Raw genomic sequence first — 27,225 nt, forward strand, 5'->3', positions numbered from 1 at the left:
GTTTTGGGAGATCCCTTGCATTATTAAGTGTTTGGGTGTCTGTTTCCATACGAGGATTTCAATGTACACTTTGAGAAACTTGTTAAAAATATAGCCAAGTTTCAGTGGCTAGTGATTTTGAAAAGATGGATGTTCAACACTTTTTGGGAAAGTCCAGCTTAAGATGTGTCAGGTTGGAAACCCAAAATCACTAGTCATTTGTGAAAATGCTGGGTTTACACACATTTTAAATCAGAATATAGTAGATAGCAGAAAAAAATACCCTTGGCGAATGCAGGAAACAGTCAAACTATCACTATGGGTTGTAGCTGAAAAATATTAACGATCTGATTTAGCCAGGTGTTTTTCACCATGTTTTATCTATTAATTTTAGTTAAATGTGCATTGTTTGGATTACATTCCCTTTTGGTTATTTTTCTCTCATTACACCTAATTGTTTCTCCTTTAATCATCTTTCTCCTTGATGTTCACACCACAATCTCCCACTGCTACCATTAGACCTAGTGTAGACAAGGTTCCAGGTGTTCTAAGCTATATCATTTAGGTCTAACCTCACCAAAAAACAGCTGATATTTAGCAATGTATCTGAAGAGTCCAAGTGACAAATCTCTCCAGTTCCACTCCTGATGTTAGTTTTAACTCAAATCCTCTTGATGCAAGATGCAGATAAAATAATTATCTTGAGTCACACTAATATAGGTTTATATTCTAATTGAAATTTAATGTTGCCTGGGTATTTAACATATTGGCATTCTACTTTGTTTAAAAAACGTTGTTCAGTGAAATTCATAGTTAATAAATGCAATGTTTGGTCTTTGCAGAAATGTATAAAAATAAATAAAAAGTAGAATAAATGAAATGCTGAGAGCTTGCTCCATTGTTAGTCTATTTAGGTAAGACATCCAATTAATATATTAATACAATAACTGTCTCTTTTCTTCCTTTCTTTTGCTGCCTGAAGGCCTGAGCTACAATGTCTCAGTGGGATTTGGGAGTAGGTTCTACTTGACATGTATATTTTTAGTAACTAATTTTAGCAGTACGTTAAATATTGTCACAGCATGTAAATAAATGGAAATGTTATCTGAACATTTTTGTTGGTCAGATTAAGATGTTCAAGTGAGTGAGTTAGATGTCCACAAGGGTAATAGAGACTACTGCACAAGACAGTTCTTTTAAATTGGGAAAAATGATGATAAAGGATGATACTCAATAGTTGTAAGTGAATTTTACACTAGATTGTGACTTGCATCAAACAGTGAGGTTTATTTCTTTGTTTAACCAGAGAAGCAGTAAATTAAGAATGCACTTTTGTTTCCAAGTGTGATCGAGTTCAGAGATATCAAATATGAGCTTGTGATACCCAGTGGGATCACGAACACTTTTTCAGATGGTTACAACTGTCCTCTGCTCTGTAAAATATCATCTCATATCACTACTGTGAGAACTATGATGAGAATGTTGGCTTGAATGAAGGGTGAGAGCACCTGGTCTGATGCTAGAAGAAAGATTCTCAGAAGAAAACATCACTTGATTTACAGTGAGTTGAACTTTTTGTCATTGGAAAGACTTGCCAGTGAGAGTTGACGTTGAATCATACTTGTGAAACAGACACATCATTCTAGCTGAATAAATTTCAGGTTCCTAAAAGCAGAATGAGTAATGCTACCTAAACATCACCAGCAATAGACTCTATTTACTTAGTCCAGCACCATGCCACCTATTTACAAACAGAAATAGCCTTAACATTCACTCTTTGCCAGCCTGTAGGAGAAATGGTTTGATAGTTTATAGGTTCTTTAGTTTGTTGGTTTTTGTTTGTTGGCTTGCATGTAGGGGGGAAAAACTGGGTAAGCGAAATCAAATAAATGAATTTTGTGTTTGAAAGGGTGAGGTCCGCAGTTGTCATCTTTTGTCAGGGGTGAGTTCCATAGAATGGGTCTCAGTCCTGCAAAATTTGTCTTTCACATTTAGGAGTCTCTCTCATTGGCTGATGGTTTCATTGTTCAGTCACGAGAGAGATGGTTGTGTTGGGAGAGGTCTTGGGTGTGGATTTGTTCCAATCTTATTTACATAAGTTTGTCTCTGCTGAGGGTAGAGCAAAGATGGGGTTTCAGTATCCTGGTAGCATTTCAATCTTTTATTGGTTGCCTAGATACCACGGTGATTGTTGCATTAGAAATGTGTATGTCACCCCACTTAGACTTTGGTTTAATTGGACACTTTACATCAGCAATTGGTTTATAAGCTATTGTGCTTTCAAAAACCAATTCCCAGCGCAAAAGGATTAAGTTGAGTCCAAGAACAGTTCTCTTGCTTTTCTTTGTATGATCACAGGAAATGCTGCAGATGGCTTTTGTTACTCAGCAGCCACCCACTTAAAACATGCATCTCCTCAACTGGCCTGTCTCCAGAGGGAGTGATGTATTTAGTTTTGAGGCAGTTATGTTTGAACTTCTTTGAGCGGATATTTAAAGGGAGGTGAAAATTTGACGGAATTTACAAGATCCATTTGAGAACAGCGTATTCCTCTAAAGAAAGAAGGAAACAAACTTACGTCGTCATGTATAACTCTCTTGTTTGCCTGCTTATTTTCAGCCCTGTACATTTTTAACCAGAAATCCTCCCCCCCGCCCCAAGCTCCCTAAATTGAGGATGTTCCTTCCAGCAGCTATATGTGGAGAAGAATAACATACAGAAGTGAGCTAGTTCCAAGCACTCGATCAAAATAACGCTTGATAGCCCCACTCGTACCATGCTTCACAGAATACGGGGCAGCAGTATTCAAACCTCCCTCTTACAAGGACATGAATCACTGTTATGATGTATGAATGAGGCTGTGAGTCTGTCACGGAAGTCACGGCTTCCTGGGCCAGCAGCAGCCGTTTCGATGTATGGGAGGGGGCTCAGGGCTAGGGGCAACGGTTTAGAGGATGTAGAGGGCGGGGCCTGCAGCTCCTAGCTGGTAGAGGAGCACAGTCTGCATGCTGCGCACTGTTGGCACCCGCAGGCCCCGCTCCTGCATCTCCCATTGGCTGTGGTTCCTGGACAATGGGACCTGCGGCAGTCGGCGCTTGTGGTGGGAGCAGTGGAGGAGCTCCTGCCTGGGCCTCTGTCTCTGCTGCCTAGGAGCTGCAGGGATGCGGAGCCAGGTAGGAAGCCTCCACCAGACTCCTCCTTCCCCAGTACAAGCGAGGGTCCCGGATCACCTCCCTCAGCACCCGTGGCACCCCTGGGCCATGCACACCCCAGAGCAACCCCACCCAAGTTTTACTTAGGGCAGATATTTTTAGTAAATGTCATGGACAGGTCATGGGCCTGTGAATTTTTGTTTACAGCCCGAGACCTGTCCATGACATTAACAAAAAATACCTGTGTCTAATGTATGAATAGACTCTTTAGGCAGGTCAGACAGTATTGCTTAGCTGATGATGATCTGACTATTTTGTGGAACCAGTTGGCTTCAAAGGGGATGGCAAAAGTTATACAAGTGAATGTGTTTACTGGGTAACAGCTGGTTGGAAGTCAAATTGCTTTGGTATTTGTACTGGAAGTCAGAAGCATCCCAGCTCAGGCTTTACTTTTCTGAATCTGATATGCTGTGCAAGGTGCTCAGAATAAACAACTCTGCTGGCTCCCATTCTGTCTAGGAACAGACAGTTCTGTTTTTTTAAATATCTCCACAGACTTGCTCCATCCTGTGTCATAAACCTTTCATGTCATTACTCCCTACCGGCTCTGTTCATCTAGCCCTGCCCATCTCCCCATAGTCTTACCGCTGTTGCAGAGAAAAGCCTTGCCCCCTTCAGCTTATGCCATTTGGAACAGCCCTTAGGTTCGTTCTGCCTCATCAGCTGCCCACCTTCAATTTTCAGCTGAAAACTTGTCCCTTTCCTTTACATTATAGTTTCTCTCACTCAGCTATCTAACTCCATAATTTTATTATTTGCTATAGAAGATGCAGAGTTCAAATGCAAATTATGTTTAAGTTGGAATTCTGATCTTGATCCGGTCAAGACTTCTCCAGGATTATTATTTTATGTGTATTACTGTAACGCACAGACATCAGCAAGGTCAGTTCTCTGTTGTGTTGGACACTGAACAGACATGTGGAAGCATGGTTACAGCCTAATTTTTCAAAAGTGACTAGAGATACTGGGATCCTAACTTGACATCTGAAGTAAGGGACCTGACTTAAAGGGAGGATCCTCAGAACTTCCTGAATAACAGACTCCTTAAGATGTTTACAGACTGGACACCCAAAAACTGAGGACCCCAAAATCACTAGTCCCTCTTTAAAATCATAGCTTTTGACACTGATGTAAGACAACATGCAGAGTATACTCAAACAAATTTGGTAATACAAACATGTCATCTTATTTATTTAATGAAGACAAGCAGAGCAGTAGCAATAGTCTGAGCAGAACATCTGTCTAGACCTTATTTATTAGCTGGCAGTGTTCTATAGGCCTCACAGAAACTTGCAAAATTATATCCACAGTGGAACTGGGAAATTACACCCTTTTGATCTGACATGGAACCAGACCCTTTAGAAATGAATTTTGGTCCATGGATTAAAATCCCCAAGCCCTCCTTTTTCTTGCAATATTACTGTTTGTGTTTACTGCCTATCTCATAATTTATACTAATGCTATAAGCCTTTGGGGGATACAATTTATATAACAAATGGGGTACAAAATTGCATTTGTAATATTGAGGGTACAGCAGTGAAAGCTGAATGTAGAGAGGGTAAAAGGACAGAGTGAAATGTTTGTTGGTGTGGTGTGCTCCTAGAGTCTAGATGTAAATGATCTCTGCATTAGTGTAACGCTTTAATCTAAAAATAATACTTTCTGCATCACTTCTAATATGATCTGATTACAGCAGAATACAGCAGCAGCTGGTCGTCTTTCAGCAAATTAGAGAACTGCCCTTTAACCAATAGTGTTGGTAGAAATGAGTGTCTGCTTTTTGTATTTGGCTAGTGCATTTCAGCTGCAGTAGACTGGTACTTTTGTTCTGCAGAAAAAATCATTTTAAGAGCTACTTTACATATCACTCTACTTTTTTTTGCAAGGGCAGAAAAAACTAGTTAAACTGCAAGATGTTTTTAAACAAAACCAGACTCTTTGGTGATCACTCATTACAATTAGTTACTGAATCTTTCCAATGCTTTCTTCATTTCAGGTGGAAAAGATACTATAACATTCAGTGACCCAACCCTGCCTGTTCTACAGCGGTCAAGATCGCCATTGGTAACATTTGCTGACAAGCCACAACAGAATCAAGCACAGAGGCATGAAGGTGAGCGTGTAGGACAGAGATGGGTTGACACTACACGTCTTATCAAATACAGTAAAAGTAAAAGCCAAGGTTTCATGTCAGTATAGCAGAAGGTAAAGATTCTGTGATCACAAAGATTAAGTAAATCAATCACAACCAAAGTGGGGGATCATAACAGTTTAAACAGACATGGAGGGACTGATAAATGACTGTATAGTGACTTACAGTGCTAGAGGTCAGATTTTAGCAGCTCAAAGGAATTTTGCAACATAGCTGTATGCCATAGGAAAGCAACACATTGTACCTGTGCAAAACTGGCTCCCTCCTGTTCTCCTCCCCTCCCCCCTTTACAGTGCATGGTAGGAAAGCAGACCATGGAACTGGTTTAGCACTCTCCTGCATTAGACCTGATCTACAGATGAAAGCCTTCCTGATTGTGCCTGGCAAATTGAAATAACCCCCTGCTGTTGAGCAATTGATTCTTCTTTTATATTCATGCATGGATTTTGTTAAAATCGTTTCCCAATCACAGGCTCTAAGATCTTTCCTTAACCATCCAGCTCAGCTCTATTTGATACTAAGAGCAGGCTAATACTTTAATGAAAATACGACTTTTCTTTAGTTTTTCTTGGTGGACAGGGAATAGATTTTTAAGACTTGCCTATCAGCATTTGGATTAGCTATTTAATGGCTATAAAATTTTTGGCATGCCCAGATCTTATTCAGTCAGCCATGAAGCATTGTAAATGCTTTGATATTAATTCCTCAAATTAAATAGATCATGGCTTCATTTTGACTTTATTATCCATGTTATCAAATGATTGACAGCAGTTGATCACTTTCAGTCTTGATCAGCTGATTTTTACTGTGCTGAAAATAGAAAATTAAATCATTTAACCACTCCTTCATTGAATATATACGTAACTTACAGATAGTAATTTTCATTTTAAATAATCATCGGGTTCTCGTTAAATCTTCACTCTCTGAAAGTGTTTAGTTGATATCGTTATATTAACTTTGCCTTATTTGTCATTGTGTGCAGGCCTGGTAGCACTGCCTACTACGAAGGTTGCACAACACTTCCCATTGTAAGACCCTGCATTCACTTGCATGTAACTTTGCTGAACTCCAGCCATTTGGGTTAAAATTTTCCATGCTGAGTGTCTGTCTCAGCCTGAATTGTTTTTTAGGGTTTTTTGTTTGTGTTTTAAATTTCAACCAAAACAGTTTTAGCTGTTTCTGAGAACAAAGATCACCACTCCTCTGCTGCAAGCAAATACTTGCAAAATACATTCCCCTCTAGTAGTCCACAGAGGGGATGACAATCTATACTGCTGTCAGTTACTCTGATAGCTCATGTAACAGAAGCCTGTGTGGTGCAACCTAGTTTGCCCCCCTTGTGCAATTTCTGAATTGTTTTTGTATCGTTTATATTCAGTGTTTGGATTTTGTTGTAATGATACATTTAAAATGTTAAAATATATTGAGAGAGAAGGAAAAAAGCTGTTTGTGTTTTTTCTGCCCCTGCCTTGTCTTATGCTGCTGTCAAAGCATGTTGTTCAGGTGAAATGTTGCAGGGTTAATTTATGTAACTTCATTATTGGAGAAAGGCTTATGGAAAGAGAAGTGGATCTTAACGCTCAAAAGTGGCATTTTCTTGGCCTATTACTGATCTCTTGTGGCCGGAAATTCTACAACCCTGGGCCTTTACATGGAAAAAGAGTTTTGTCCTAGGCTCCATCAGTTATACTGTCCCTCTTTATCACAGCTGTCAGAGTTATGTAAGAGACTATCTATGAAATAACTAGACCCTATCCAGTAAGAACTTCCCAGTGTTCTGATTGGTTCTGTTCTTTGAAGTGAGTCCAGAATGGGATAGTTAAGTGCTATGATCAATCTTTTACCATGGTGGTGGGGCACTAGTATTTCACTAGCTAGGTCATCTTCTGCATGGCTTTCTTGGTCAATGCCTCATGCATATAAATTCATATAATGTACACTACCATGATGCTGTCTCATTTCTCTCTTAGCAAAACAGAAGGGAAAACCAGATGAAATTTATGCTGTTTCAACAGAGTTGACAGTTCCAGAGGAAGCTGCTACGGTTTACGACAATTCCCAAGCGAACATAAATAACAGTAACCAAACTAAGCCTTTTCATCCCTCATTACCCAAGGTTCCTTCTGAGGAGGAAGAAATAAACAGTTTTGGAAGTGAAATAATTAAATTGACAGAAGAACAGGCAGCTGCAGAACTGGAAGGGAGCAGAACAGAAAGTCTACCGGAGGGCCGGAGTACAATGGACCAATTAGAACTTAGCAGCTCATCCAAGGAAGAGTCCCCCTTATCCAGCCCTGACCCCTTTAACCCTGTGGAGCCATCAAACTCCAAGAATGAGCTTGCAGCTGAAAATTGGGTCCTGAAAGACCATGAGGAAACCTCAGAGAATGAATGTGAAAATGTAAATAAGAGAGAGGGTGGAAATGGCAACACACTGGACACTGAAGACACAGAAGGATGTGGAGAACTAACTGTTTCAACCTCTGACTTAAGCAACATCTCCAGTAATCTCCCTGAGCCCGAGTGTGACAAATCATCTGATCCTGCTGAATGCTCTGAATATTTGGATAACAGCATGGCTTGTGGTATGAAATCCAAGATCTCAAGTTTCTCCCTTTCATCCTCTTACAGTGGAAGCTGTACTGCCATGAATACGGATAGTCACCAAATTAATCTGCCGTAGAATTGGGTTTTTTACATCGTTCTGTCAGCATTTGTCCATTAAAAAGATGTTTTTTTTTTCTTTTAACATTGACTGTGCTTAACCAAAATAATGTAAATACATAAAATGGGTAGAACTTGAAAATGATGGGGGGCAGGGTTAATGATGGCTCTAGTGTTTACAGTGATTGAAGTTTCTAGAGAGACTGACATAGTTGAGAAAAATGGGGCCAGGAAACTCACCATTATCCTTTATCATGTCAAGTCCTAGCTGGTCTCCATAGCATGTATGTTCTTGTCCAATGCGCAATGCCTACTGGTATGTATTTTAGGGGTTTCAAATGGCTCTTTTCAGCAGATGAAAACTGAAATGATTAACTAAAAAGGATCTAACGGTAACAGGCTTTTGTTTATTTTTCCAGACTTGCATTCTCTTTGTGCATTTGTAAAGGTCCGGTGCTGGGGCTCGTCCCTCTCAGGCGCGGCGGGGAGCCAGGGCACCTCCCTACAGGCAGCAGTCCGTGCAGGGCCCAGACCCGTCAGCAGGGGCTGAGCAAACGAATAGTCTTTAAGCAGTTCAGTGCGCTAGCCCTTCAGCAGGGGCTAAGCTGACACAGGGTCTATAAGCCCGGCCCTGGAGCAGGGGAGGGGCAACAAGCAGTTCAGGCTCAGGGCCCTTCAGTAAGGGCTGAGCAAGTACAGAGTGTGTAAGCAGTTCGGGCTCAGACCTTTCAGCAGGGCTGAGCAACACAGTACATAAGCGTGGCCCTTGAGTGGGGCAGGGCAGTAAGCAGCTCACAGCTCAGGCCTTCCAGCAGGGCTGAGTGAATACAAAGTCTATAGCCCAGGCCCTTGGGTAGGGCGAGGCAACAAGCAATTAGGCTCAGGCCTTTCAGCAGGGGCTGAGCAACAAGTCAACAGTAACAGTCTGTAAAGCCCAAGCCCTGGCTCAGGGCGGGCAACAAACCCAGGTAAGGGTCAAACCCTCAAGCAGGGGCTGAACAGCGAATTAAACAGCACAAGAGGCCTCCTCAGGCCAGGGGAGGGGGAGTCTGCCACCCTTGGAAGGGTGGCAGGGGGGACGCAGGCCCTCCCACTCCACTGCGTCCCGGCCCGGGGTCCTAGCAGCGGCAGGGGTTCGCTGCAGTGAGTGGGGAATCCTGGCCACAACCAACACACTGACGTTGGTTCAGGGTCCCCTGGAGCCAGACTGGGGTCGACTTCCCCCGGGCCACTTCCAATCTCCCCCTCTCTAGGTACCTGTCCTTCGCCAGTGTCGTCCGGCAGGTCCCAGACCATGGGTTCCTCGGGATACCGGGCGTAGGGAAGCTCAGGCAGCTCCTCAGGATACCGGGCACGGGGAAGCTCAGGCCAGTGTTCCTCTGGGTACCGGGCACGAGGCAGGTCGGGGCAGGCTGGGCCCGGCAGGAGCTCGGGCACGAGCATCTGTTGCCTGCGGCCAACTGAGCGCTGAGGCCGGGCTTTTATACTTCCTGTCCCGCCCCTTGACTTCTGGGGGGCGGGGACAGGTGGCGGTGGCTCCACCCACGGAGGCACCTGTTCTGTCTCGTCCGTCTCAGGCGCGGCGGGGAGCCAGGGCACCTCCTTACAGCATACTTGCCGTAAGTGCATATTTAGAATACCAGCATTTGATCCCTACTGAAAAGCAAAATGGTTTTGAAAAGTAGCCCCTGCACATGCACAGTTTCCATCTCTTAAACCTCCATATCTCCTCTACATTCCTCTGAAGTTTTCCTTCCTCCACTCGCCCCAAGAAAACACAGGGGAGTTACATCACGAAGTATTAAGGCCCCATTCCAGCTGAAGCTCTTAAAGCTGCTCTAGTAGAGGGAAAGTTCCTCTACTAGAGGGGAAGTAAAAAATCATCCTAGGGGGCATAGCAGAGCTGCCCAGAGAACTTGTGTGTATATAGGCCAGCTTCCTATTGTGTGCCAATTCATGGGACTATGTTAGGATCTAAGCCTATCTCCACTTTTATTAGGTATAAAACAAAAATGTGAATCTGGAGTGCAGCTAACTCTTCCTTTCCTCCCCTAGCTCACCAGTCTTTTGGATAGTGGTGGGGTTATTCTTTGGGCCCCAGTCGCTCTTCTAAAATTCTTCCCAAGCTGATACGTAGTCGGCAAGAAAAACCTTCTGGTGTTAGAGTGGGGGGCGTGCAGAGCAAGTCCCCAGCTCTCTAGTGATGGAGTTGTGCCACTTTGCGGGCAGTGGCAAGGGAATACTTAATGTTGGAGTTCACAGCTGTTAGAGCTGGGGAGGCACTTCCTCTCCTCTTTTTAGAATAGGGAACAGTCTCTGCAGCTGTGGAGCTTCTATGGGCTAGCAGCCCTGGAGGCAATTTTTCTGCTGGCTTGGGACCTAATTGTCTGTAAATGTTCATTTCTCACTCCTAGAACTTGAAACCAACCAGAGAGAATTAAACCAAATGTAATAAAACTACTACTAATAAAAAGGAGAATCCCTCCCAGATTGAGCCTTTGTTTGACAAATATCTGCCAGCTGCAGATTTTTACAGCCCACTTGTCAGCTACTGAAAAACAGGGTTTGTATTAGCAGCACTGACAAACTTGTCTCTATATGGATACTGAACTAGCAGGTGCTGCCATAATCAAAGGTGTTTTGATTCCATTAACAGTTTGTGCTTGGCAGAAGAGAGAATATATGTCATGGTTATATCTGAATATAATGAATGATGGAAGGCTAAAAAAATGTGACCTGCCTCTTGTTTTTGTGCATTCCCCTAAGAGGGGCATGCATGTAACCCTTTCTCTGCTGTCTGCTCTTTTGTTGTTGTGTGCAGGCAATAAAGGATTACTTGCGTCACTCCTCTAAAATACTTCCTTTCTACTTAGAGACTGTGGCATTGCATCACACTGGTATCAACAACAGCTCCCTTTAATTTGTTCCAAATTCAGATGCTTTGGGGGCACTGAAAAGTTTAAGCTTTCTTCCCTGGCCCCAGATATATTTATGTTCCTCAAAACCCAAAGACCAAGAGGGACTGTTGCTATTAATGGAAAAATAATGGATTACATTATTGACTCAGTTATTTATGACAGCACTGGCAAGCATGAAGAAAAATAGACATGCACTGAAATAATTGAATTTTTACAGGGGTTTGTAATATTTAAAATACAACCTTCCTTGTAATGTTTGTTCCTTTCCATCTTTCATCACAGCCTGAGGCGTTCTGAAGCTAAATGCTAGAGAAGTTCTGAATAAAAATGCAGCCAGAATTGAGGCTGGCTTTGATATTTATTTATTTTTTTTAAATCCCTAAATGTCAGTGTTTGTATATACAGCTTAACTCTGAAATGTTGAAGTTATGTGTGTGCTTGATTCTCCTCTCCCCTACATTGGCATAGAGGCCTGAGGCAAAGCCCATTGAACTCAATGAGAGTCTTTTCCTTGACTACTGTAGGCTTTGGATCAGTCATTAAATTAGGGGTAAACCTACTGAAATCATTATGGTAATGGTGTAAACCTGGTGCAAGTCAGAGCAGACTCAGGCTGACAGGTATCTTTAGCACATAAAACTGTCTTGTTTCTGTTCTGATATGGCTGGCAGGCTGCTCTTTGAAAAACGTCGTGTAAATTAGATCCTTCTGTTGGTGGTTCCTCCCCACCTAAATTCCTCTTCTGTATCCTTGCAACCACTTACTGGCAGACTCTGGCTAGGAGGCTCCCTGCACACCTCACTTCAGTACCACATCATTGCCCTGTCTACAGAGAGTTCAGTGCAATGCAGTTTGTTCCCTTTTCCACACAGGGGACTGTGCATCCTCCCAGCTGTGCTCTTAGTCTTCATCCTTGGGACTTGAGCCTTTACAGGCTGAGACATGAAGCTTCAATACAGCACCAAACCACTCTTAAAGTAAGATTTGTTTGCTGCAATAAAATTACAATTGACTCTGAATGTTGGGAGGTTTATTTTCCTTTTACTGGTACTGCTGTTACACTAGTAGAACTGTTGTCTTTACTGAAATTACTTCTGATTTACACCAGGTGAGAGAAGAATCAGGCCTTCTCTGTTGAGACCTACATGCTGTCTCTGTAGGACTTTAAACCACGCCCTGACAGGCATACCCAAACATAAACTTTATCACTAATGTGGGTGGGTGGGAAACAGAGTGGCAGTTTCAAATGCAACATTTCAAAAACTGATTTTTAAGAATACTGTTTCATAATTAGACCAGATGACTTCCCTTAATTCTATACCCTTTTGAAAAACAATGAACTTGTACTGGAGCCCAGCAGCAAATATGTGTCTTAACTCGGAGAAATGGAAAAAAGAAGACACAAGACCCTTAAAATTAAACCTATTTCAGAGAAGGTGTTCACCGAATCTTTAAAACGTAAGTTTGTGAAAATGACAGATTAAGAATCATCTTTTAAAGCACTGCTTCCTTTCTAAGTGAGACTATTTTTATGCATAGGGTAACTTGTATAATAAAGAAATTAGAATTTCTTTAATCCACATGAGCTCAGGAATGTATTTTAGAATCTTAACTGAGATTAATTTTTAAAAGATTGGATTTTTTTTACCAGTTGCTGTTTTATAGTTTTATTTAAAGAAAGGTATAGCTTTTATTTATTTGCAAGCCTTTCCTTTGTTGCTATCTACAGATGCCATGCAACATGACAACTATATATACATTTTGACTCCTGGAATAAAGACAAATTTCCAGATTTATTTTCTTTTATCTTCTCCCTTATTAATATGGGAGGAACGTTAATTATGCCTTAGTGTTTTATCAGTGGGTCGTGTATTAAATTGTGGTCATACTTTCTTTTTTTATAAAACAAGGAATGTAAAGATTTTATTCAATAACTTTCTTCAGTTTGTATAAAACAATCTAAATTGAAAGTCTTTTCTACTGTCACTTATTCCTTGCAATCTGAACAGACTAATTTGCTATATTTGTGTGGGTATGGAAGATCACACTATGTACTCTTGCCTTCAAAATACTATATATTTTTTAATGTATCTACATTGTGTGAACAGCATTACACAATTTTACCTGATGTGTTATCTGGTAGTAAGCTCTCCAAACATTTCCAGGCTACTTACTGTTTTTTTAAAAAAAAAAAAAACAAACAGAACAGTTCTTGTAAATCTACTTTCACATGTAAACAATGTGACTCAGGTACGGCGTATGGGTAACGCAAACCAGTTAAGCTTATACGTGTTGGAGAATAAAATCTGCAAATATAAGTAGAATAGTATAATGGATCAGAAGTTAAAAATAGAAATAATGTCTATACTCTCTCTGAATCTGAGGAGAAGGCTATTATCTAGCTCTACCAGGCTACCACACAAAGCCATTCAAGTTACAGAAATCTTTACACTTTTCAGATATGTAGAAAAACACTGCAGAGCATCTTAGCCAAAAGCAGTTTTTCATTAATTTGTCTTTTTCTTTGTACCTCAGCTTGTGATCGCTCAAGAGTTCCATTAGAATGGACAAGTTTTTTCCAAATTTCATAAGCTAAATGTTTTGCACTAAACTTTTGAGCTGAATAAATGGGAGTTTTAAGTTTAAAAAAAACTACATTGCAAAGTTGAGTTGATGCTGTTTTTTATTAATCTGCTTACAGCAGGGAAAAAATCTATAGAGCAATATGTGTTTTTTAGAGAGCAGCAAGACAGAGACACGGGAAACGGGAAACCTTTCCCATATCTCTGTGATCAATTACATGGACTATATCTATTCTGTGCTGCCTAGGCAATAGATGGCATGTTGGTCTTTAGTTAGGCTTGGTAGTTTTGTGCTCATTTGTGATCCTCTTCTTCCTCCGCTCTGTAATGTCAGGAAACTTTTTCTCCCATAAGTTCTTGTTGCATATCCCAATGACGCAGCAAGCTAGACGTCTGCCAGCGTTCCCATTCTCCAGACTGGCTTTATTGTTACCCTTGCCCATGTCATCTTCTTGCTCATGGATCACAATGGATCTCCCCATGATGGAGTAGGGACCAAACAGAGTGGCGAGCAGATTTGGCTTGTATTTTCTAATTTTGCCTTCTTTAGCATAGAAGTTGCCGAAATCCCCTGGATGGCGAGGGTGGTTCACGTTGAAAGGGTTATAGTGCCCCCCAGTAGAGTCACAGCTGTTGCTGAGGTCTCCAAGCTTATGGATGTGAATAGCTCTGCCAGACTGATTGCTGCCTGATGGAAACCCATTCAAGTCAAAGAGAGCCTCTAGTTTTCCATTTGGGTAGGACTGTCTGAACAAGACTTGGCCTGTCACCTGTGGCTTGTCAGCATCTAGATTGGAGCTGGGCTTCACTTCACAAGTGGCATAACCTAGCTGGTTAGTCGTCTCATTGATGAACTGTGAGTAGAGTAAATTCTGCCACAGGTCATTCACTTTTTTCTGTATGTCTTGAAGTGGGATGTCTCTATCGGAATCAGCCTTACCTTCTCCCCTCACAACACCAGATGCAGAGAGGCCCAGGCTGATGACCAGGTAAAGGAACAGAAACATGTTTGCAATTCCCAACCTGCAAAATACAAAAGGCTACAAAGAGGCAAGGGAAAAAGTTCCATGATTTTTGATTCTATGTGTAAGGAAGAGTAACCCATTATGGTGACAGGGACAGGCACATCATTAGCTTTTAATATTATCAAGCAAAACAGTTGAACCGTGTGGTCACGACACACTCGGCTTATTTCTAAATCTCTCTACAGTGATTAGTCATCTGACTAACCTAGAATGCTCTCTTCGTATGCAGTTTTTAAACATGCATAAACTACCAACTATGACTATAAAAATATCAGCAATCTAGAGTGCAGAGAAGGTGTGCAATATCTTCCTTCTTGAAGAAATCAAATCTAAAACTTTATTCAATTTTTGAATTAGTATTGAGAATTTTTTCCCTAAATCAAACCCCACAAGGAAAATCTGCCAGGAGACTTCTTATGGGCTACATGTTTGCAGCCAACTGATTATTAAAAACAATCCCAATGTTGCCTACCTTTTCAAAGATTTTTCCAAAAGCTCTTCACAGTGGGTTGCAGTCTCTGCTTTTGCAAACGAGTAGTGATTAGCCCAAATTCCCAGACCTGTCTGCAGTTGAGTCTTATGAGCTGCGTGTTTATGTAAAAGTTGGGTAACACTAGTTCATGGGAGTGGCCAATAGAACTCTGGGAAGAGAGGAGGAAAAAGTTTAACTAGTAACTTTTTTTAGAAAGGATAAACAGTCTGTCTCCTTTTCCAGAAACTGTACAGCTCTGAGACCTCCCTTACTTTCCAAAAAAAAACAACAACAATTGGTTACCAAGTTTTTAAATTAATCTTCCCTTTCATGATTTCGTGTGTGTATTTAAAGCATATGAGTGGCCGGGGGGAGGAGAATTTTATGAGGGTACAGTCATCTTTGTTTAGACAGTTCTTCCACTTACATCTATCATTTGTCACAGATTTTGCTAGATGCTGCATTTTATTTCATTAGAAATAACGTTAGCAGCTGCTTTAATATCAGGACATGATTTACATGGACACATACAGAGCTACTGGGATTACAGAATCTGAAAGGCACAACTAGAGTTTAAAGCAGTGGTTTTCAAACACTCCTGCGGGGAGGGAATGAGTGCAGGTTGTTTGGCAGCTGGGTTCTGCCAAAATAAACCAGAGAGCAGGGCCAGTGTTAGACTTGATTGGGGCCCAGAGCAGAAAGCTGAAGCCTGAGCCCCACTTCCTGGGGCTGAAAGCTGAAGCCTGAGCAACTTAGCTTTGCATGGCCTCCTGTCCTGTGCGGAGTTGGGCCATGGAATTTTTATAGCACGGTGAGGGGGGATAGGAGCTCAGAAAGAAAAAAGTTGAGAACCCCTGCTCTAAATCTTTGTGGAGAACTTTTAAGAACAACTTTGCCTCTCTCTATAAAAATTACCAAAGAGGATCCCCTCCCTGCAACCCCATTCTTTGCAAGGCTGTTTGTTCTGCTGCAGTGGGTTGTTGCGGAAGTGATTAATTCTTTCCACATATGTGTTTTGGGTAAGTATTTCTATAGCAGTGGGGTGTCAGACTTAGGCACGGAATGAGATTATTGCCCAGAAGCTGACTGACAAACCTAGATCAATCTATAATGAACACATATTTAGTTGGCTTTTGAATTAAGAAATGTGCCGCTGTTGGCAGGACTGTTGCATTACTGGTAACATTTTGAAGTGCCATGCAGGAGAGTTCGTTTTGATTAAGAATCCCAGTCTGAGCCTAACTAACTGGAATTGCTGCAGAGACAGAGTGGCTCCTGATACACAAGGAAAACTCCTCGGCCTTCACTACACTAGAAAATTGTTGAGGAAAAAGCTCCTACCAGTTCAGCTGCACCAGTAGTGGTAATGATGGGGGTGCATATGGCTATGGAATTGTTACCACTGTTAGTTAATTCTCATGGAACATACTCTAGATGAAGCTTACAGTCAGAACTGCGTAATGGAAAACTGATTTTTGTCTGGAGAAGGAGATCGGGGGGCGAGGAATGGTCCAACAGTTAGGACTAGGAGATCTGGGTTCAGTTCTTTCCTCTGCTGCAGTCTCCCTGCATGACCGTGGGCAAGTCATTTCATTTCCCTATGCCTTCATTTCCCATCTGTAAATTGGGGAAAATAAAACTTCTCTGCCTCACAGGAGCGGTGTGAAGATAAATACATTAAAGATTATGAGGTATGTGGGTAATAGAGGGACGGGAGCTATGCAGTGGCCTTAAGTAGAAGCTATGATTGGTTTATAATCTTAGGTAGGCACAGTCCAAGCTCAGGACTGAGACTGGAATACCTGAGTTATGATCCTAGTTCTGACATTTCCTACTTCAATAGCCTTGTCCAAGTCACTTAATCCAACAGTTTCCTATCTGTAACATGTAATTAATATGTAACTACAGCACAGTGAGGGAGTGAAACTAACTGAAGATAGTTTCTAAGATGTTTTGAAGAGATGAAGTGCTCCAGTGAAAAGTTGAGTTGTTTAAGACAAAAAAGGCAAAAGGTTGAGAGAGGTCAGTTGTAAAGTTGTAAAATGGGCAATTTCAACTACTTAGATATATAAACAGGTCTCAGAGTTACTGAGTATCCCATTGTGATGGGGTGCGTCACTCACCGCTTGTCTGGCACCTCCTCCTGGTCCCTCAGGTGTCGACCTGAAAAGCTAATCCCCATTCTGTGGCCACATACTGTCACACTGTCTCTCTCAAGTATGCAGCGCCTCACTCATCCCAGAGACCAGTGTCCTTTTCATGACTCAGCCCTCTAGCTAGGTCACTCAGCATTTCTCCTCTTCTCAGGTACAGTCCTCCAAATTCTCTCACTCCCACAGTGACCCAGGCAGTCTTCCCGTTCACTCCCCTCTGGTCTAGGCCATGCCCTTGGTGGCTGGTATGGGAACCTGGGCCTGCTCTCAACTTCAGGGACCCTACACCCAGCAGTTCTGGGCTTTCCTCTCCCATCCCTCATTGCTCCTTCCCTGGACAGCTTCCTACATCTCTTGGTTCCCCTCCTCTATCTGGGTGTACCAGCTCCAAACCCTCCTCCCTCTTCCCAGGGATGGTATGTCTACACTGGAAACATAAGTCGACTTGTATTAGGTCAATTTACAGCCACCACACTAATTACTATGGTAGTGCATGTCCACACTACCCTCTTCTCAGTGGTGCGTATCCTCTGAGGTGCACTGTGGGGAGCAAGCATCTGTGTCTCAGCTCTGCTGGCAGCTCCTTGCCAGGAGGCTGGCTGCACCCCAGGCTCCAGGGCTCCCAGCAGGCTATTCCCCGTTCTCTCCCTGGCTCCCAGCAGGGAGTGGGGTCAGGCTACCTGGGTCTCCACTTTGGGGCATAGGGGGCAGCTAGGCTCTAGTTGTCCAACTTTTGTGAAATTGATAAGTCATCCAACAGCCATGTAAGAAACATGATGTCTACACAGACACTGCATCACTCTAACTACACCGACATAAGTCTTGCACCTCTTGTGGAGGTGGAGTTATCATGTCGGTATAGAAGGGCACTTACATCGGCTGGAGGAAGGGCTGTAGTATAGACACTGATATAGTTGGGTCGACTTAAGCTGCCTTGCTAATGGTGTAGTGTAGACCAGCCCAGCATGACTTCCCTTTCCCAGCAGCAGCCAGTGCCACTGTCTGTTGCCAGCTTTCTGGCTTTTTAGGCCCTGCCTGTTCCTGCACTATTAAACCTGCTTGTAATTAATTCCCTGTTTCCAGGCTCTTCCTCCAGGTGCAGCCTGTGGCTGCACCTGGCCATCCAATCTTGTGTGCGGTGGACGTCTAATTGCACTTGTCAAGATAGGGTTTGAAGAGAGTATTTCTCAGCATCAGAAAGAATTTGCTTTTGGGGGCAGCTTGCTCTAGAATGCACAGGAGGCGGAGGCTGTTCTTTGGTATGTGTACTCAGAAATACACATGAGTTGGTTGAGCTGCTAAGTAACGGTGATGATAATTAAGTTTGATGTTCTTGCAGAGGGAGTCAGAGCCCAAGACTTAGTGCTCTGGCACTTTACTTGAGATGACTAAGTTATAAACCATTTTAAGGTGAACGTTAAGAAATTAGGGTCAGATCCTTAGCTGCTGTAAATCAGCTTGGCTCCGTTGACTTCACTGTTGCTACATAGACTTCTACCGGCTAAGAATCTGGCAGTAAAAGGAAACTCAAAGAGCTAATAGCACGAGGAAGAAGTTTTCTTGATGTGCCTTACAAATGGGAAGCATGCAGAGGCCAGCAGGGCATAAAGAGGGCAATCAAAGAGACTTAGTTTCACTGCACTCTAAATGATATATTTCTAAAGTTCTTCGCTTCAGAGAATAAAGTAGAAATACCGACCCCAGGCTACCATCAGATATATTTTTTAAAAGAGGGGGTGGGAGAGAGACTGAAGAACACAAGATATTAAATTGCCATAAGTTACTCAGATGAGCTTGCTCACCTGGTGACTATGATATATTCTTTATTAAATAGAGGGGCTGAGGTAATAAAACTTGTTACTGACCTTTCATTAGGTTAGTCAACAAGGCATGGGAGGGAATACCAGAAGAACCTAACATTGCTATGCTCTGGTGTAGCAATTCCCATGATCCTTGTCATTTAAACAAACAAAACAAGGACCTAACTCTTACTTGGGCAAAGCCTGATTCAGTGAAGAGACCCTTGAAGTCAATGTAGGATTTAGCCTGAGTAAGAAATGCTGAGTGGTGCCCTGAGAGTAAATTCCACTGGTTGTGATACAGTGTGTAAATGGCATTGGATGATTTATTTATTTTGCTTTTTTAAAATGTCTCCAGATGTGACCATGATGCCATTTGAGCTAGCATTAGCAGATACCACCAAGTCTGCTTCTGCTGACTGCTTTACTCTGTTTCTGGCTGAGAATGGAGCAGTTATGAGAGCAAGTGGTTGAGCTTTGATCCAGATATGATAGACACAATAATAGTTGTGTGAGGGAAGCTTAATCTGGCCCTTTGGTCTAAGGGCCTGTATCTGCCTTTTGTTACTTATGTTCCCAATTTGGAGATCTGATTACATTCAAAGTTACTGTTGGATAGTTAATAGCATTGAATCAACTAGTTGTATACAGTGGTGTTGGGTATAACTATGTCATGTAAGGTATTTTATAAAAGCATGCAGTGTTCTAAACCTGATGGTCCATGGGCAATCTGTAGACAGCTGTGGGTAGGAATGGATGCATGTAGAATGGTCATTGTAACCAGGGGTGCCACAACACCATCACCTCACAGCAGTGCAGGGAAGCAGTCAGGCAGGCCAGGAAGGGCACCTCCACTGGTGGATCATTAAAGTTAAGGGAAAGACATTGAAACTAAAAAGAAAAAACCCAGTCCTGAAAAAATAAGGAAGGAGGGAGTTTTCCCTGTAACCATGAATTACCACAGTCAGAGGGAGAGAGTTTAAGAAAAAGCACACCCTGATAGATGGAAGTGTTTGAAGTGATGAAACTTTCCAGCATCTAAGCCAGGTGCTGTCTGTGGACACTGGATCCCCTCATGCTGGGAAATTGTTCAGCATTACAAGTAGCTTGTCTTAGAGAAGGAAAGTTAGCTAATATAGAAATGTAAAGCCTGAGGTTGTATCTTTATGGCTATTTTCTGTGTCAGTTGCATGTTTGTTTTTCTTACTATGTCATCTTTGAATCTGATTTTTTTCTCTTTAAAAAAACCCACTTTGTTTGTTTTTATCCTAAGAAGGTTTCTGTTGCGCAGTCTGGGTGGAGTGTGTGACCCCAAAGGGACTGATAACTGGGGGTGATGAACCAGAAGTGAACAATCCACGTGTCTGGTAATTAAGAACTTGGTAGGGGAGGGGGGTGGATATAGGGAGACTTGAGACCAGAAGGACTGTTGGGGTCACTCTGCACAGAGTAACTAGGGCACATGGAAGCCAGGGTGAGACCTTTATGCTTGTGGGCTGACTACTGGTGTCAGAGCTCTGAGCCGTGGCAGCATAGCATTAAGGCACCCAAAGTTACAAGAAGGCAGTGACAGAACCCCTTCCTGGTCTGGGTCATCCCTAAAAGGTCACAGTGGAGTATTCTGCAGTCTTTTTGCAACGAGGAGGTTAGTTGGCTGTTGCTGATGTATAGTGAAGTTGCTGCTGGTTTTGTCTTTTACAATTTGTGCTTATAAAAGAAATATTAAGGGGCACTGAGAGCCTGGCATAGCCATCTTTTTAAACTTTTTAATAAATAAATGCAACTAGAAGGAAACTCTGCACATTTCCAGCTTCCTGGGGAATGCTGCACAGTGAGAACTGAAGTTAAATAACTACAGGAAAAAATACTGCTCTGCAAGGAAACTAATTTCTGCTAAAACAAGGGAGAGGATCACGTGACTTCCAAGCTGGTCTTACTGATCAGCATCTGACTTAGCTGGCAGGCCGGCCAGCCAGCCAGCCTGTTCAAAACATTCTTGAAATTCCTGCACTTTAAGAGCTTAGGATAAAATCACTTTGTGAGTGGGAAGAAGGGGAGAGAGGCCTTCAATAACTTTGTTTGGAAACAATCCATCTAAAAATTAGAACCATATCTGTCAGTAGAATTTACTTTAGTGTGTGTGTACAATATAGGGATGAACCCAATTACTAGGAAAATTATTATATAATTTAGTGTTTGGGTCAATTCACTATTAGATAATGGTATATTTATGGCCTCTGGTAAATCATGTATGCATGGAATTAAACTGGAGGATGTAGATACTGATTTTTTTTTTCTACTGGGGAGGGAAAGTAAAGAATATATATAAGCCTTGAAGTTCATCTAGTAGTGGACAGCTGTAATGGAAGGATCTCAGCACTATTGTCCATGGGTCCAAACCCAAGAGCCTCTGGAAATTTGAGCCAGTAGTTCCGTAACATGAGGGGTAACCAGGCAACAAATATTTAAAAGATAAATCAGTCAGAATTGATTCAGTATCCAAACAAACATTGAGTGCATTGTAAAACCCAAATGCCTTTTCCCACAGTTATGTCACAGAGCTAAGAGAACAGGACTTTTGACCTTTGTTACAGGCATTTATCCTTTCAAACAGGCACAGTTAAACAAAGAAGATACTTGGAATTTAATATTGCTTTCACCTAACCAACCCGGTTTTCACTTCATGTTTGAGCTAGAGTTATTTCTCTCCCCCTATAATAGTGTACAGAGTAGATGGGATCTTAGTTTCAGCTTCCCTCTGTGAATTGCTTTACCCTTCTTTGTTCTTAGCTGGCATTAAGTTCATTTGCCCATCTCTTTACTCTGCTTAAATGGGGTGTATTCCTAAGGAATTCAGGGGGAGCGCTCACCATGCTACTGAACAGCCAGGACTCGGGCATAGCTGTCCTCTGCTAGGAGTAGCCCCTGCAGTGTGTGTAGGTCTAACTGACACATAGTTACTACACAAGCATGTTGATTCATTGGTGGCTGTGAACAGATTGATGCTCCTGAGCGCCTCTCTAACTAATTCACAGTGTTATCTTACTCTCATCACATTCCTAGTCATTCTGCTTCTTTTGAAGTTTGCTACATTTCTTCAATACATAGTGTGCTGATTAGAGACTCTGATTCCATGCGCAAAAATTAATACGGAAACCAGCTTCCTGAGGCATACAGTACCTGCATGCAATGCAAAAGCATGATTTTATTGCTGTTTGCCTCATCTTCCCTTTTTCCTCTCCCCAGTCGGATGGTTGGTTGTTTTTATCATTTATGAGTGTATCAGTAGTTCCCAAATGTCCCAATCAGATTTGACATAAAATAAGTCACATTACCAATCCCAACCCTAAAGAGCTCATTTTAAAAGTGTTTATGCTCATTTAAGCCTTGATCATGTCTCTCCCTTTGTCTAGAAAGCATTATGAAAATTGGTAGTGTATACATTGTCCTCTTGATTTAAGATTAATCTTCACAGATTGAAAAAAAACAAAAAAAACAGAAGGGACCATTGTGATCATCTTATCTGATCTGCTGTGTAACTCAGGCCATAGAAACATCTTTATATTGGACTTGAAGAAATTAATAGGTGTGGTTAAACAAGAGCATGTCTCTTAGAAAAGCATCCAATTCTGATTTTAAAATGTCCAGGGATGGAGAGTCCGCCATAACCCTTGGTAAACTGTTCCAATGATTAACTATCCTCACAAACAAAATTGTTCCTCATTTCTAATATTAACGTGACTAGCTTTAGCTTCCAGCCATTGAGCATGTTATATCTTTGTTTGCTAGGCTGAAAAGCCATCTATTGTAAAGTTTTGTTCCCCAGGTAGATACTAATAGACTGATAATCAAAGAGAAGGTTAAAGTCTGACAAAATAAAAAGATTGAGCTCCTTGAGACCACCACTACTAGATGTGTTTTCTAATCCTTTACTCATTCGCGTAGCTCTTCTCTGAATCCTTTCTACAAAATTTAAGATCATCAAACTTTTGCATACAGAAGTATTCTTCGGTTTTCTTCTTCTCTCCACCCTTCATCTGCTGCCCCCCCTCCAAGTCAGCTGAGATTTATCATTTTGTTTTTTAAAATATTTGGTAACTCAAAGTAGGTTGTTACATTTAACTGCCTTCAGATTGAGATTTATGATCACTCTATAGTCTAGTGCAACGGTTCCCAAACTGTGGTATGCATACCCCTGGGGGTACAGGAGACATCTCCAAGGGGTACGTGAGAGAAATTGTGTAATGGTGGATTTTATTTATTAATTATTTTATTTATTGCATTTTCATAATCGGCTATTCAGATGAAGTTTTAAAATTCTCCGGGAATTCGTTATCAAATACGGTAGTTCATTTACTTCAAGATGTACCAATGAGAACACACATGCAGAGACGCTAACGTACAGAGCCCTCACTTCCAATCACTGTACAGTGCGGGTTCAGTTGCCCAGCAACTTTCCAGTCTTAGCTCAGAATTTAGTAATTTTTTTTTTCGATTGTCTATGTCCCGTTATATCTGTACATAACAGTGAACTATGAAGAGATGGCTAAAGACAAGTAGTGTTACGAACACACACGGTCTTGGGGATGAGATGGGTAGGAGCACATGGGTAGCTAGTAGAACTGGAAGGGAACACGCAATAAGAAAAGTTTGGGAACCTCTGGTCTACTGGTATCCATGGTAATCCCAGTGATAACCAATAGAATGTAATAATATGAAGGAGCAGCCAATTTCATTTGGGGACTGAATAAAATGTCCACAGTAAACATTACTCATAGTGAAGATTTTGGAATTTTTTGTTTTTGTTTGTGTTTTAGTAGGTAGACATTTGTTTTTAACAAAACTTTCTAACCTGACAACCTTTTTTTTAAAGCTTATTTCTAAAGGTCAAGAACTGTCACTGCTTTTTCATTCAGTACAAGACTGCCAGAGGGAGTACACATTGTTTCAAGGAAAGACCCAAATTGAATTGTCCTGCCCACCTATGGCAGTTTGTTCTGTGCTTGTGATAAGCCACGGAAAGGAAGTATGGAGCTCAGGTGGCCTGTTGGACCTTCCCTATTCTAATAAGAGAGGGTTTTTTGTTTGGTTTGGTTTTACACTTAATGACAATGTCTTGACAGCTGCCTTCAGAGAAGAGCTGACTGTTTAGGACAGAACTGAAGTTCAGTTAAACCTTTTCTCTCATGCACATTGTTCTTGTGGGTGAAGATTGAGTTTAGTTAGTTCATTCTGGATTTTCAAATCCCAAAGCTGTAGGCTAGAGTCCTGCTCAGCCCTACTTTTAAAGCCCAGCCTAAGAGTATTGAATTGTCATCAGATCAGCTTGTGATGGAGCATCTGCCCTACAGTGACAGAGAACTGGTTAAAAGCAGCCTAGGTTGGCTGCGCAGGGAGCAGCCAATCAGGGCCCAACGGGCCCATATAAAAAGAGCTTCCGGGCCAGAGGCAGTCAGTTGCTGCAGGGAGCCCAAGGGAGAGGACTGGGTTCCTAGAAGGCTGCAGGAGGGTAGCACCCCAGACAGGACAGCTGCTGGCAGGGTCTCGGGGAACTAGAGAGAACTTCTGGCTGGCTGCTGGGACTTGCAGGCTGGAGGCCCTGGGAAGAGGGCGAAGAAGGTGCTGGTGCTGCGGAGAAATGGCCCAGGGAATTTGAAGCCACACAGGTAAGAAGTTAAGGAGAAGTAGAAGGACCGGACCTGACCTGATCCTAACCCAACACTTGTCATTGGATGCCATTGCGTTGCAAGATGCTTACTGTAAACTTCTGTTCAGTAGGGACAATTCTCAGCAAGATTCTGTCTGCTCACAAAGGGTGTGGGAGAAGTACCATTGCTGCAGGGCAATTCAGCTGGGTTTGGAACCACTGGAGGATGCTCCCTTGATCAGTATCAATCACGTAGGAACTCTCAGGGCACTGTATAGTTGTATCACTGGTATTACCGTAGCACCTAGGAGACCTGGTGATGGACCAGAACCCCATTGTACTAGGTGCTGTACAAACAGAACAAAAAGATTATCCCTGACATTGTCCCCAAAGAGCTTACAAGTCAAGTATAAGGCAAGAGATAACAGATGGATGCAGACAGGTTAATGGGGGAGTATAAGGGAACAATGAGACTATTGATCAGCATGATAGGCTAGATCCTGGGCCGTGTTATGATAGCTGCCCGTTATCCAGCCACTGAAAGATTCTCCCCATGTTAAGGGAGCCTCAAATAGATAGAGCCTCCTAGCTGTGCCTATACCACCACTCTTCTAGTGGGTGTGGCTGGGGCATTTGTGCACCCTGCTGATCCACAGTTGCTGTAATGGTTCCTGGTATCACAGGCATCCAGAGCTCGATAAAAGGATGTTCTAACTTGCACTGGAGAGCCAAACCCTGTGCACAGAGCAGGGATGCTGAGCACTCCTCTGCTATAGCTGATGATCTGGCCTCCTGTTTTTTACTCTTTTGGGCAGTTACTGAAACAAAGGCTGTAATTATTAATGCCAAGTAAAGTAACCCTATTTCCCAAGGGTCAGATTCTGATCCCTTTACTTTCACTGAGCAGTAAATAGCTTCATTGACTTCAGTGGGATCACACATAGAGATACAAACAGACTCAGTAAAAGTAAAAATGTGTCTGGCCCTACATTTGTCTGTAGAAGCTTTGGAGAGCTTAAATAATGGTTTGTTATTTACTGGCTGTATTCTGGAGAAAGATATAAAGAAACAGACACATTTCTTAGCAGAAGAAAAATAGTTTTCATTGCAAAACGGCTCCCCACCTTTTAACAGTATTCAGTCTAATGTGTTGATTTTGTAAGCATAATTTAAACCCTGAGAGACTAATGAAGTTTAACGGTGTGTTAATTATCATTATTGTTGTTGTCTCAGTTAAAATACAAGATCCTAGATCCTATTTATGATCTGAAATTCCAGAGGTTCTAAACCCCTTATTTGACTGTAACAACATCTCCTGGTTACATGCAACTTTTGTAAGTATATATACTTATTTAAATTCCCCTATGGAAAATGTGGGGGGGATTTTTAAGATCAAATTAACAGGGGTTATAAATAGGAGAATTTTCTTACCCCAATTTAACTAGTTTTTTACATTGAAGTGTAAATAGTTAAGGCCTTGTTTTCTTGTACTGTCAAAGGGGCCAAGGCTTTGATGGGGAAATTCACAGATCAATAAATAAAAATGTTTTCATTTTTAAGCGAATCTGTAGCGGGGTGGTTACACGGCTCCTGCCCTGAAGGGCTTAAAACAGCCCAGGAGAGGGCTGTGGCTGGAGCAAGAAGCCTGGGCTGATTGGGGAAAGTAGGCTCAGCTGTGGCCAAGCCCCAATCAGGTCCAGCTGGTCCCTATAAGAAGCTGTGAGCCAGAAGCACAAACAGTCTCTCTCTGCCTGCAGAGGGAGAAGGGCCTGCCTGCAGGGAGCTAGACACAGAGTACCAGAGTGGAACAGGGCTGGGGACAGGCTGAGGAGCCGGGGAGCTCTAGCCTGGAAAGCCCCAGGCTGCGGCCTAGCATTGAGCTAATAGGTACTAGGGGTTGCAGAGGGCAGCCCAGGAGTAGGCCAAGGCAGCAGGTCCAAACCCTCCTTGCCAGTGATGAGTAGGCTGATACTGCAGTCTGCCCCAGGGCGTGCGGCTAGACAATGACTGGCAGTAGCCTGATACTGAGGCGAGGTGGGAACAGTGGGTGGGGGTTCCCTGGGGAGGAAGACCCTAAGACTGAGGGGTTACTGCCAAGGGGCAGCACTCTAGTTAAAGGGCACCGGGGTCCAGGGAGGGACACGGGGCCAGAGGACAGGAGGATCACCAGCCTGCAGAGGGCGCTCCAGAGCTGGAACGAGCTAATTCCCAGAGCAGACCAGCAGGAGGCGCCACAGGGGTGAGTTCGCGCATCTACAGAATCCTTAAAGGATTTTAACTTTTAAAATGTTGTATGCCACTCTTAAGCTCCTATGAACAACAGTAATTTCCTAGAGGCATGCATTTTCCTGTGAAATCACATGTTGGATAACGTTTCCATCTAAGGAAATAATAAAATTATACTATATGACCAAAAATGGAATAGGAAAACTCCAATCTGAAGAATTTTTCTGCATTGCATATATTCTGATTTTTTTTTTCTGAAAAAGATTTATTTTGGATTTACGATGGTGCATAAAAAAATGTTAAGTTTTAGGACATGGCATAGAGATGCAGAGCTCTTTTACTGACACTCTCTGATGTCAGACCAGGTGAGTCTCACTAGCTCCAACCTTGGCGTAA

General features: G+C 42.3%; 2 protein-coding genes across 3 annotated transcripts in view; one reads left to right on the plus strand and one right to left on the minus strand.

Moving 5' to 3' along the window:
- The window catches only part of CCDC149 (coiled-coil domain containing 149), a 68,204-nt gene extending 55,101 nt beyond the window's left edge, over nt 1–13,103 (plus strand). The window contains exons 11-13 of one of the 2 annotated variants that reach the window (XM_032806617.2): nt 962–994; nt 5,188–5,304; nt 7,314–8,403. In XM_032806617.2, coding sequence (XP_032662508.1) covers nt 962–994; nt 5,188–5,304; nt 7,314–8,026 — 863 coding nt within the window. In that variant the 3' untranslated portion in view covers nt 8,027–8,403. Of the gene's footprint in view, nt 1–961; nt 995–5,187; nt 5,305–7,313 lie in introns of both variants that reach the window. The other variant, XM_032806618.2, reaches the window with a different exon arrangement.
- Nucleotides 13,104–13,590: 487 nt separating this feature from the next.
- Nucleotides 13,591–15,130, minus strand: SOD3 (superoxide dismutase 3). Its single transcript, XM_032806619.2, has 2 exons — nt 15,005–15,130; nt 13,591–14,530 (listed from the first exon to the last, which is right to left on the minus strand). Exon 2 carries the CDS (start codon nt 14,512–14,514, stop codon nt 13,777–13,779), a length of 738 nt encoding a protein of 245 aa, XP_032662510.1. The 5' UTR covers nt 14,515–14,530; nt 15,005–15,130; the 3' UTR covers nt 13,591–13,776.
- Nucleotides 15,131–27,225: the final 12,095 nt, after the last annotated feature.

The sequence above is a fragment of the Chelonoidis abingdonii genome, chromosome 5 (assembly GCF_003597395.2).
Source record: "Chelonoidis abingdonii isolate Lonesome George chromosome 5, CheloAbing_2.0, whole genome shotgun sequence".
In the NCBI taxonomy this organism is placed as follows: Eukaryota; Metazoa; Chordata; order Testudines; family Testudinidae; genus Chelonoidis; species Chelonoidis abingdonii.